Source organism: Leucoraja erinacea, chromosome 8 (genome assembly GCF_028641065.1).
Source record: "Leucoraja erinacea ecotype New England chromosome 8, Leri_hhj_1, whole genome shotgun sequence".
NCBI classification, from domain to species: domain Eukaryota; kingdom Metazoa; phylum Chordata; class Chondrichthyes; order Rajiformes; family Rajidae; genus Leucoraja; species Leucoraja erinaceus.
The window spans coordinates 17708409-17721279 of NC_073384.1; the positions used below are offsets into that span (position 1 = coordinate 17708409).

Genomic DNA, 12871 nt, shown 5'->3' on the forward strand with positions numbered 1-12871 from the left:
TTTTTATGCTTGAGTATATGGTAATAAAACTCGACCACTTGATTTTGAAGCGTTCATGTATGGTGGAGGTATAATGTAGTCATAGAGTGATACAGTGTGAAAACAAGCCCTTCGGCCCACACCTGCCAACATGTCCCAGCTACACTACCTGCTTTTGGTCCATACCTCCAAACCTGTCCTATCCATGTATCAGTCGAACTGTTTCTTAAATGTTGCGATAGTCCCTACCTCAACTACCTCCTCTGGCAGCTTGTTCCATACACCCACCACCCTTTGTGTGGAAAAAGTTATCCCTTAAAAAGTTACCTAAGAATACTTCAAAACAAAATTCATACTTCTACAATACACTAAAACATGATTTTAATACATCAGATTTCAAAAAGTGCTTACTGTGGGACAGACACCCCCTCCCACACCCTCCCCCCTCTCGGTTGCTCCCCTCCCTCATCGGTACCCCCAAGGCCAGTGATCAGTGATCGCTCGGCCCCCCCCCACTTTCAAAAATGCTCCGCGGCCCCTGGTTCAGACGGAGAACACTGCCAGATGTGAATGGGGAACTGAGGCCAGCTGTCCGTGATGTCTGGATCCCAATGCTCAGCGCTTCTTTTTTCAGAGTTGGCTAATGTTATTTATTTGTAGTAGTAGGCCCCCTTCGGTCATGACCGGATGCAAGCCTGGGTGATGTCATATGGGGGACAGGCTGTTGCCCATGCAGCACGTCCCCCCTCTCCATGTCGCTGATTGATCCAAAGGAACAGCAGGGCCATTACAGTTTGACACCAGTGCCATCGCAGGAGCTGCCAGAGCGAGGTTGTAGACAACAACAAACTGCCTTAGGGGTTCTGACTACGGATTTTCTTGAGGTTTACTCCTGGAGCCTTTTCCAGGACTGGATATGGTCACAAGGCAGTGGAGGTTTTAAATCGGAGTTTTCCCTCTCCTAGATGGACTGTCTAACCAGGCTGACGAGCCCCATCTGCCCGAGACTCGTGGGGGCGGGAGCGTTTACCTTCCCGTGCAGGTGTATAGCACCTGCCCACTGTAATTGGCCTGATTTGTAATTAGTTTGACTAAACCTTAATTTATTAATCCGGAATATCCAAGGGGATGGGATAAATGTAATATTAAAATGACATGCAAGGTGTCAGGCTGTCTGTCACCAACATACAGCCCGATAACCCATTATTTCTTTCAGTTAAATATTGGGAAGGTAGCACTATTGTCATTTGCTACTAAACTATTACGTTTGTTTGTCTCACTATTTCTAACCCCCCCCCCCTACAATATTCCTTTGACAGGTTGAATAGAAATGTCCCCAATCTCGTCGTTTTATTAATTGAACACATAGATGGACATCTCAAGGAGTGTAATCAGATGGAAACGGATTCAGATGCGATGTTTAGAGCTTGTTCAAAGAAGGGGCATATTTTAAAGGAGTGACAGAGATACTTGCAGGGGAATGTGTGAGGAGGTTATTATTTGTCTTTAGTTTTAGCTTCACCAGGACATAGAAACATAGAAACATAGAAAATAGGTGCAGGAGTAGGCCATTCGGCCCTTCAAGCCTGCACCGCCATTCAATATGATCATGACTGATCATCCAACTCAGTATCCCATACCTGCCTTCTCTCCACTCCCCCTGATCCCTTTAGCCACAAGGGCCACATCTAACTCCCTCTTAAATATAGCCAATGAACTGTGGCCTCAACTACCTTCTGTGGCATAGAATTCCACAGATTCACCACTCTCTGTGTAAAAAATTATTTTCTCATCTCGGTCCTAAAAGACTTCCCTCTTATCCTTAAACTGTGACTCCCTGTTCTGGACTTCCCCAACATCGGGAATAATCTTCCTGCATCTAGCCTGTCCAACCCCTTTAAGAATTTTGTAAGTTTTTATAAGATCCCCCCTCAATCTTCTAAATTATAGCGAGTACAAGCCGAGTCTATCCATTCTTTCTTCATATGAAAGTCCTGACATCCCAGGAATCAGTCTGGTGAACCGTCTCTGTACTCCCTCTGTGGCAAGAATGCCTTTCCTCAGATTAGGAGACCAAAACTGCACACAATACTCCAGGTGTGGTCTCACCAAGACCCTGTACAACTGCAGTAGAACCGCCCTGCTCTTATACTCAAATCCTTTTGCTATGAATGCTAACATACCATTCGCTTTCTTCATTGCCTGCTGCACCTGCATGCCTACTTTCAATAACTGGTGTACCATGACACACAGGTCTCGTTGCATCTCCCCTTTTCCTAATCGGCCACCATTCCGGTAATAATCTACTCTCCTGTTTTTTGCCACCAAAGTGGATAACCTCACATTTATCCACATTATATTGCATCTTCCATGTATCTGCCCACTCACCCAACCTATCCAAATCACCCAGCAGCCTCATGGCATCCTCCTCGCTGCTCACACTGCTACTCAGCGTTGTGTCATCCGCAAACTTGGATGACACAATATTTAATTCCCTTGTCTAAATCGTTGATATATATTGTAAATAACTGGGGTCCCAGCATTGAGCTTTGCGGCACCCCACTAGTCACTACCTGCCATTCTGAAATTCCTACTCTTTGTTTCCTGTCTGCCAACCAGTTCTATATCCATGTCAATACCCTACCCCCAATACCATGTGCTCTAATTTTGAACACTAATCTCTTGTGTGGGACATTGTCAAAGGCTTTTTGAAAGTCCAGATGTACACCACATCCACTGGCTCTCCCTTATCCATTATACTTGTTACATCCTCAAAAAATTCCAAAATATTAGTCAACCATGGTTTTCCCTTCATAAATCCAAGCTGACTTTGATAGCTTCTGTCTACTTTCCAAATGTGCTGCTATAACATATTTAATAAATGATTTAAGCATCTTCCCCTATGGTCCATAATTCCCCTTTTTCTTAAAAAGTGGGGTTACATTGGCTACCAGGTACACAAACATGCTGGAGAAACTCAGCGGGTGCAGCAGCATCTATGGAGCGAAGGAAATAGGCGACGTTTCGGGCCGAAACCCTTCTTCAGACTACATTGGCTACCCTTCAGTCCACGGGAACTGATCCTGAGTCTATCGAACATTGGAAAATGCTTATCAATGCATCCACGATTTCTAGGGCCACACCTGAGTACTCTGGGATGCAGACTGAGCCCTGGGGATTTATTTGCATAGTCTCAACACTTTACCTTACACCATTTCCTGACTAATGTTCCAGAGTCCGAGTCTCTAACAATACCTGTTTATATATAACAAACATTTTATTCTTCGTGAGAAGTTGTTAAATGTGTTTTGTTAATATAAATTAGATTTATAACTAATCGACACGGAGGTTTGAAATGTACAGATTTCCCCACCCTGGGAAGCCAGTTGTAGCGTTTCCTGTTTTTACAGTTTCGACTGGTTGCTGTGGGAGAGACTCGAAAGCTGTCGAGCAAGTTCTTGTTTTGCTGGAAAGAAAGGCAGCTGGGAAGCGTTGAGCACATGACAGGAAGCCAATCGACCCAGGCCACAGCAGCCAAAGATACTAGAGGAGCACCTCTTGTATCTTTGACAGCAGCGGGCGTGGCGAAGAGCTAGGAGCTTTGTGGAAAGACGCGCATTCACACGGCAGACAGTGGGGTCTGCGAGTCCCTTCCTCTTCAAGCCTGCCGGATCAGAACTGCAACTACAAACCACCCGCAACGCCCGAGGTACATTATTACTTAAACATAGTGTTCCTGTTCCGCCCATTCTCATTTCTAGCCTTCCTGTTGCAATCCCACCCCGGTTAGAGTGAGCACACCCCAGGATGTAAAGGCAATGTCTCAGACTGTAAGTGGGAGAGGCTGTGCTGCGCTAACTCGGGGCCTCGGTTCATTTTACTGAAGGATGCTGCCCAGTAAAACCAGCTCATAAAATCGTCATTTTAAAGGACACACAATGTGCTCGCCCTTTGTCTCGTCCCCCGAGGACGATACGGGGAATGAACAGAGCCCGCCAGTAGTGGGGTTGACACCAGTAACAGCTGGAGGCTGTCAGAGGGCAGGCGCTGTCTGGGGGAGCCAGACATGAGGTTTAATGTCTTCAAATTTCTCAGCAGATGGGGGAGCGAGACTCTGGAAGGGGGTGTATGTAACAACGTTACACACATTTTGACATTTTAAAATCAAGACTGCAATTTATCCCATCGATTAAAGCATAAAAATAAGTTTAATTTGACACCTAATTCACTTTCATATCTTCAGTATTAAAAAAGTTATGGCCATTTAGCATCTTGTTTTTCCCTATTGATTTTCCATTGACTTAACAAAAAAGCTGTGATCGAGGACAGTGAAATTGCCATAAGTTTCTTAAAAATTAAGAGAACTGAAATACATTTTCAGTTATTATAGATTGAAGCATTCTGAAACAAATATGAAACATCTTACTTGGATGACCTGAAATTAAAGCATATGATTAGTTAGTTACCCAATTGTAGCTAATTCCAAACTTCAATTACTAGATCTAAACATCTATCCATTTCTTAAGAAAAGATTAACATTTTTAAACAGCCTATGTCCAAATAACATTCACACAAGAATTCACAATATAACATGATTTTTAAATCTCATTTACATTAATCTATAGGCCAAATGGAAGGAATTTAGTGTTCAATTGCTGTAAATTAATGGCCATTTAAATCGGCTTTCAAGTGGGATCCTGTGGAACTTTGTGGAACGCGCTGGTTTGGAACGTTTCCATTGCGGTAGATTTGTACCCCCCATATGCCCCAGAAAAATACTGCGGGATTTAATGGGGCTACTCGCAACATAAAACTTTGTATAAAGGGACCTTAAGAAGCCCTTTTTAATGTAAAAATAAACAACCTACCTTCCGTTGTCCCCTGTATGAGATCCGTCCCGTTGTCGGCGGTCGCGGGTATAGAGGATAATTTTTAACCTACTATAACATTAAATTAACCAATTAAGTTTAAAAATAGCCGCAGCGAATGAACCTCGCAGCAATTGTTCATCAGCAACTAAGTAGGCTGAACAACCTCGGTTTGAATAGCCTAGGGAAAATCGCGTTTTAAATCCGCCCCCCTCTCAACGGCGCCAAAATCACGCACACGGGCTGGGACAGACCTGCAGCCCCGCTGAAGGTAGGTTTTGCAACATACCTAGGGTATGGTGGCAGGGTTGAGAAAGAATGAGGGGTATAGTAAGGGGGATGAGTGGAGAGAGAAGTGGAGTGATAGTGAGGAAGTTGAGGAATGGATGAAGGGTGAGCCAGTGGTGATGAAGGTGGATGGTGAGGGAGCTGGGTGATGGTTAACGTGGGGCTGGTGATGACCCCTCTCCCTCTCCCCTCACCCCTCTCCCCTCACCCTCTCTCACCCCTCTCTCTCCTCTCCTCACCCCTCTCCCCTCACCCCTCTCTCCTCACCCCTCTCTCCTCACCCCTCTCTCCTCACCCCTCTCTCCTCACTCCTCTCTCCTCACCCCTCTCTCCTCACCCCTCTCTCCTCACCCCTCTCCCCTCACCCCTCTCTCTCCTCACCCCTCTCCCCCTCTCTCCCTCCCTCCCCTCCCCCCCTTCTCCCTCCCCCCCCCCCTCTCCCCTTCCACCGCCCCCCCCATCTCTCCCCCTCTCCATTCCCCCTATCCCCTCTCTCTCCTTCCCCACCCCCTCTCTCCATCCCTCCCCCACCACTCTCACATCCCCTCTCCCACCCCCTACCCCTCTCTCCCCCTTCCCCCCTGCCCCGATCTTCTCCCCCTCCCCACACCCCGCTCTCTCCCTCCCTTCCCCTCCTCCCCTCCCCAATCTCCCTGCCATCACCACTCTTCCTCCTCCCCCCCTCATCTGTTCTGACACCCCTGTCCTCCGCCCCTCTCTCCCCACTCTCCATATCCCCCTCCTCACCCCCTCACCCCATCTCCTCCCCCTCCTCTCACCCCATCTATTCCTCCTTCCTCTCTCCTTCCTCTCTCCCCTTCTCCTCTCCTCCCTCTCTCCTCTGCTCTCTCTGCCCCCCCTCTCCCCCTCCTCACCCCGCTCCTCCCCTCCCCCTCCCCACCCTCTCTCTCCCTTCCCCCCCTCTGCCCCTCTCCACCCTCCATCTCCTCCTCCCTCCCACCCGCCGCTCTCTGCGCCCCACCCAACTCCCCTCCTCTACCCTCCTTGTCCCTCCTCCAACCCCCCTCTACCCCTCTCCCCCCCACCAACCCGCCTCCCCCCTCCCCCCTGTCCCCCTCCAACCCCCTCTCCCCTACTCCAACCCCTCTCCCCCCTCCACCCCCCTCCCCTCTACCCCCCTCCCTTTCCCCTCTCTCTTTCCCCCAACCCCCCCCCCTCCTCTCTCCCCCCTCAACTCTCTTGCCCCCTCCCCTCTCTCCCTCCCCTTCTCTCTCTCCTCCTCTCTAACCCCTTTCCCCCCCTCCTCTGTCTCTCCCCCTTCATTGGCTATATTTAAGAGGGAGTTAGATGTGGCCCCTTGTGGCTAAAGGGATCAAGGGGTATGGAGAGAGGGCAGGATGGGATACTGAGTTGGATGATCAGCTTGAATGGCGGTGCAGGCTCGAAGGGCCGAATGGCCTACTCCTGCACCTATTTTCTATGTTTCTAAAAAGTACATCCTTCCTTTGGTTGGAGACTGGTCCTGTGCACAATAATCCAATGACCTCTCATCAATGTAATTAAAACACACTATTTCTTCTAAAGATAGGCCCGAGCAGAAACGCTGCCTGTCCAATCCCATCACAGATGCTGCCTCACTCACTGAATTAAACCAGTGCTTTTGTGTTTTGCTCAAGATTCAAGCTTCTTATACTGAAATCTTGTTGCAATAAAAGCCGACGTATTGTTGGTCTTCCTGATGCTTTGCCGTACATAAATGTTAAAGTTCAAGTGGGTACAAGAACACCCAAGTTCTTCTCAACACTGATACCTTTCTGTTTAAATGGGAGGAACGCAGGAGAATGGGGTTGAGAGGGAAAGGTAGATCAGCCATGGTTGGATGGCAAAGTAGACTTGATGGGCCAAAAGGCATAATTCTGTTCCAATAACTTATGAGTTTCATCTTTCTAGTTTTATCACTACATATCAAGGAGGAAGTAAATACATTTCTGAAATATCAGAGAATTGAGCACGATGAGAAACTGGCACAGAAGAGGAGTTGGGGCCTGGTGCAGAGGAGGCATGATCATATGAATGGCAGGACAGGCTGAATGGCCTACTTTGCCCCTATTTTCTCAAGGTCTTTTCTGTGGGTGATGTTATATCCATGTTCTTGTGTGTTTAGTTAACCTGTAAACATCTCCCTGAAGTCTCTCTGCATTCTCCTCATGGCCCACAACGCCGGTGCCCAGCTTTGCTTCATTACTAAACCAGGATATATGGCAAATAATGCTCTCATGTGTCACTGATACAGATTGTGAACACCTGGGGCCCCAGCACTGATCTCTGCAACACCCACTAGTCACAGCTTTCCAACACTTTTTATTCCAGCATTGTTGACTATTAGTTAATCAATCGTCATTCCACTTGTACCTTACTTGTAATACCATGTGTGCTCAAATGTTCCTTAATAATCTATGGTGAAGCACCTTGCTGATGGCTTCTGTAAGTCTGAATACATCACTTATCCAGCCTGAAGATCGACACAAAATGCTGGAGTAACTCTGCAAGTCAGCAGCATCTCTGGAGAAAAGGAATAGGTGACGTTTTGTGTCGCGGCCCTTCTTCAGATCTGTTTGTCCTTCACTATTCTGCTTATCAAAATAGACTCAACAAACTCTCCCTGGCTTGTCAAAAAACCTGACATTTCATAAATCCAGGTGTGCTCTGTCAAATCCTACCATTAAGTTCTAAGTGTTTTTTGTAACGGCTAGGGCGTAAGGGTGGGGTGGTATTGGCAAGCAATGGCTGTTGGGACTCCGTGGCATGTGTAGTTCCTGTATTTTTCCAGTTTAGAGTGGAGTCAATGGGGATTTGAGGTCTGTTGCCAGGTTACCAATCATTTTAACATTACTGCCAGCATTTTCTTTATCAATTGTTCAGCATTTGAGCAAATTTGATCATTTGAATTTACAAATTGTAAGATGGGGTAGAATATAAATTAGCTTAAAGTAATTACCACAACAAGGAAATATTTACCTGACTGAAACCTTGATGGGCTGTCTAGTCTCATGAGGAAAGATTGGACAAGTTGGGCTTGTGTCCACAGGAGTTCAGAATAGTGTTGGGTGATGTAAATTGTAAGATGCTGAAGAGTGTGGGCAGGGTGAGTGTGGAGAGGACATTTCCTTTTGTGGGACAATGTGAGACTAGGGATCACTATTTAATTGATTTTATTGATGTACAGAGGGATCGTGGAGTCCAAATCCATAGCTCCTTGATAGTAGCGACACAAGTGGTCAGAATGGTAAAGAAGTGAATGGCATGCTTACCTTAATTGGTCAGAGTATTTAAGTATAAGAATCAGGAAGTCCTGTTTGGCAGTTTTGGTAAGGCCACATTTTGAGTATCGTGTGCAGTTCTGGTTGAACTAATACAGGAAAGATGTTGAGGCGTTGGATAGAGTACAAAAGAGATTTATTGGGCTGCTGTCCAGCCTAGAGGGTATTAGCTATAATAAAAGGAGATACAAACTTGGATTGTTTTTTCTGGAATGCCGGAGGTTGAGGGGAGATCTGATGGAAGTTTATAAAAGGCACGGATAAATTAGACAGTCAGAACTTTTCTCCCAGGGACGAAATGCGAAATACTAGAGGGCACAGCTATAAGGTCAGAGGGGGAAAATAAATGTGCAGGACACACATTTTGCATGGAGCGCTGCAATGACGTGTAGTGGAAGCAGATATGATAGTGGTGTTTAAAGGCTTTTAGGTGGGCGCATTAATTTTAAGGATACAGAGGGTTTATGGAGCATGTGCAGGATGAAGAGATGAGTTTGTCAGCACAGACATTGTAGGCTGAGGAGCGTGTTCTTTGCTGTATTGCTCGATGTTTGAAAATAGGCAGTCACCCGTTAAAGATCCCACACACCTGTGAAAGATGTCCCTCCAGCAGTAGAACCCCAAGTGCCTGATTAAGTTGATGTGAATCATAAACCTTCAACCTGTTGCTGAATGTGAAACTGATTGAACTACTTCTCACTAATATCTCTGACTAAGCCCAGTGTTCTTGTCTCTGTTACCAGGTGAATACGTCAGATGCCATGGCAGCTGAAGAGGCTCAGGCCCTGGTGAAAGTCAACAGTATGATGATGCTGGGCGCAGCGGAGGAAGTCAGGAAGGACCTGGAGTTGATCATGAAGCCCTACGCCAACTGGGAAGAGTTCCTGACACCCGGGCCCATCTCCATAGCCATACTGGGCGAGCTGATCTTCATATCAGCAGCAGACGCCTTCCAGGTGAAACTCAATCCAACAGGGAGCCCCGTACGGTTCCTGCGGCATCCGGGATCCTTTCATGCCTGCCTGATGCAGGTGAGCGACCAGGGCTGGAAGGCCTTCAACAAGGCCCACAAGAACATGGACCAGATACGCCTCTATACCCAGATGGCCCCCAAGCACCTGGCCAGCGCCGTGCAGGTTCTGAGCCGTGAGCCCAAGGTAGTCAAAGCCATGCTGCCCAGTCGGCTGAACAGCCTGAAAAAAGTGGCGGAGCAGTGCCAAGCGCTGGCCGAGTCTGTGGAAGGGGAGTTTGCCTTGCTCATTGACTTGGTACAAGAATTGCTGGAGGTGTGCGCCAGCTCCCGGACTGAGTACAGCGACCAGATGGAAGAAGTCAAGCGAACACTGACGGAGTCACAGCTTAAGAAGACGACAATGGAGAAGGAGAAGAAGAGGGTGGAGGCTCAGGTCACCGAGACCTACGCCAGGATGGAGGAGGTGCGCTACTCCTACCAGAAGGCGGTTAAGATGATCCCCAGTGGAAAGAACCTGGTGGGAGTTTATGTGACACAGTCTTTGCTGGACCTCACTAACAGCTTGGCCACGGAGTTGGTGGCAATGGGCATGACGGAACCCATCAGCTTGGCCCTCGAGATCACCGATGCAACCACGCAGCACTTCAAGAAGAAGATCCAGAACAAGAAGTCGGCAGGCTCTGTGGACCCTAAGGCCGATAGGGCCAAGCCTGTGAGCTCGGCCAATGTCTGTGTGAAAGCCCTGGAGATGGTGGTGGCCAGTACACTGCTCCAGGACCTGGTGTCAGACGGTGGGACCGTCAACCCCAGCCAGCTGGGCACCAGCTCGTCCAACTACAAGTCCATGTTCCTGAGTAGCCAGAAGCAGGTTGAGCAGGAGGAGGATAGTGATGCCAAGAATGCCACCTTGGAGCTGTGCCACAGTGGCATCGCTGTGTGTGAGCAGCTGGAGGAGATCGGTGAGAAACCCAGTGATGCCCAATTGCAAAACCTTGCCTCTGCCATTAATGAGCAGACCCGCAAGTTTCAGGAGTACATGTCAGACATTAGAAAGTCCAGCAACACCCCAGCCATTGCTCTGCAGCCACCAAATCTGACCAGTGTCTCCAAGGAGGAGAAGGTGCAGGAAGGGCTGTCAAAAATGGTCTTGGATCAAGCCTGCTTCAGAGTGGAGCATGCAAAGTGCCAACTGGACACCAGTAGAGAGAACTACCAGAAAATAACCGAGACCAAGGAGAAGATGACCAAGGACCTCGAAGATGTCTTGCTGACTATGATGAGATGTCAGGTGAAGGAGATAGACTACAACACTACCCTTAAGCTGCTGGTGACAGGTCTGGGTGCTCTGAGCCAGGTCAAGGAGCAGTGGGCTAAAATGAGCAACTTCTTCCAGATGATGTCCAACCTGATTAAAGTCTCTCTCAATGACACCATCACCCAGTTTACCAGCGACAGTGAAGGCTGCGAACTCATCCCTGGCTATTCCCAGGACTCGTTTATCAAGGATATGATCTACACCGAGGCTTTTCAGGCTTGTAGTGTTGCAAACCTCTGCCACCTGATCTCTGGGACCTACGTGGAGGTTTCCCAGAAGCACCTGAGGGACCAAGTCACCAGTCTGGAAACTTACATCAACCTGAGTCCCTCGGATCCCATGTTTAATGTAAAGCGCAGCAATCTCCAAGAAAGTTACACAGTCGCTATGGAGGCCATCAAGGAGCTGGTCCTTAAAAACAAGGCGGAGTTCGAGGGCCAAATTCAACAGAGAATCGAACGCATTAACTCAACTCTACAAGATGCCGTGCCACTGGCATTGAACTAATAGATCGTGATTGTCACGATCCTCCCAGCCAATTGTCCAGCAGTCTCCTCATAGTCTGAAGACAGGGTGTGGAAGGCACATGTTGAATTTTGCCGTTTACAAGGCCACTTAGCTTTTGCTTGACCCAAGTAGTTCCCTCCACCCCATAGGGTCATCAGTGGAAAACAAGGATATTACAAGCTCATGAAAGGCGCCATAGAGGCAAGGCTGTGCTTTGGTTTTGACCTCGTAATGATGTAGTAACAGCAATATCTGCCTAAACTAATATGGAGGCCACGTCATTGGGTATTTATAAGGTGCTGATTGTAAGAGGGACAGGGATCATGGGGATAAGGCAGGGGAATGGGGTTGCGAGGGAAAGATAGGTCAGCCACGATTGAATGGCGGAGTACACTTGAAGGCCGAATGGCCTATTTCTGCTCCTATCCTGCTCTATGGTGCCTTTCATGAGCTTGTGATATCTCCGTGCTCCACTGATGACCCCACACCCTGAGAATGAAAGTTAGTTCTTGGAAACCAGGTGACAATCCCAGCCAAGGCTGGGGAGAGTCTACTCCTTGATACAGCACTGTGGCTTCCTGCGTCTGTATGGGCAGGAGAGAAAGTGTCAGTGGGTTAAATTGATCATGCACTTTTTCTTCTTTAAAAAAAAAGGTTTTATATGCTTACTAAAACTGCAAAAGGCACAGCCAAATCCCTGGATAGTCTGTGGTTTATGATCTTCCCAACACAGTTGAATTGTTGGTCCCTATGAGCTTGCCTTTGATGCCCACTGCTGTATCAGCGAGGTAGTTGTGCCCCAGACCAGGCCTTGGCTCTAAAATCCCAAGGACTGGATGTCAGGAGATGGCATGGGGAGGGGTGGTTGTGGACTTATCAATGAAGCCCCCAGCTGGTTGGGGACCGGTGGAGATAGTGGTTTTGATGATCCCTCCTCCATGAACTTATATAAACCCTTGACAATCTTCAAGAGGGCTGCCTTATTATCAGTTCAGACCAAAGAGATTGGAAATGTGCTGGCTGGGTCCTGTTGAGCCTCACTACACTGGTGTAATAATTTAGTGGATCGCAAAGAAGCCCACCTGCTGTATTTGAATACTGAACAAGGTCATTGCCACTGGGGGTAGATTTAAAAGTAAGTGCTTTAGGGCAATAGCTAGGGCGGGCCGGTGAAGGGAGAACCCCACGAGCAACTTAGTACCCTGGGTAATTCAAGAGTTTGGTTCAGGGAGGTTTGAACAAACCACTGTGAATGAAAGTGTATAGATTCTGCAAATGATGCTTGCTTCCAAATGAAAATGGACCACTGAATGTATGTCTCTCTGCCTTCAAAGAAATGCTACAATAAATAATCAAAAAGCATCTGAGAGAAAGCAATTGTAAAATTATTATTATGTTTTTCTACTAATGCTGGGATACAGGGGACCACCTACTCTACACTAACAATCAACCCCCCATCATAACATTATCCTGTCCGAACACAACGTAATCTCCCCACACACTTGTCGAGTGGTGGTGCCATCGAGTGTGGCTGCCGAGCCTGCAGCTGTCCGTCCTTTCATTCTTTTTGTTATTTTTAGTCTGTTTTAAAGTTTGTTTCTGGAAATCTTTTAGTCTTTTTTTGTGGGGGGGGGAACTGCTTTCTTGGTCACCTCCTGGT

The 12871-nt window shown here is 47.6% G+C and overlaps 1 protein-coding gene across 1 annotated transcript; it reads left to right on the top strand.

Moving 5' to 3' along the window:
• Positions 1 to 3462: 3462 nt before the first annotated feature.
• On the top strand, positions 3463 to 12584 carry LOC129699382 (uncharacterized). Its single transcript, XM_055639103.1, has 2 exons — positions 3463 to 3688; positions 9160 to 12584. Exon 2 carries the CDS (start codon positions 9178 to 9180, stop codon positions 11209 to 11211), a length of 2034 nt encoding a protein of 677 aa, XP_055495078.1. The 5' UTR covers positions 3463 to 3688; positions 9160 to 9177; the 3' UTR covers positions 11212 to 12584.
• Positions 12585 to 12871: the final 287 nt, after the last annotated feature.

Bases quoted from the DNA above. Each gene is read 5' to 3' on its own strand.
- LOC129699382 (XM_055639103.1), top strand. From the start codon at position 9,178: ATGGCAGCTGAAGAGGCTCAGGCCCTGGTGAAAGTCAACAGTATGATG.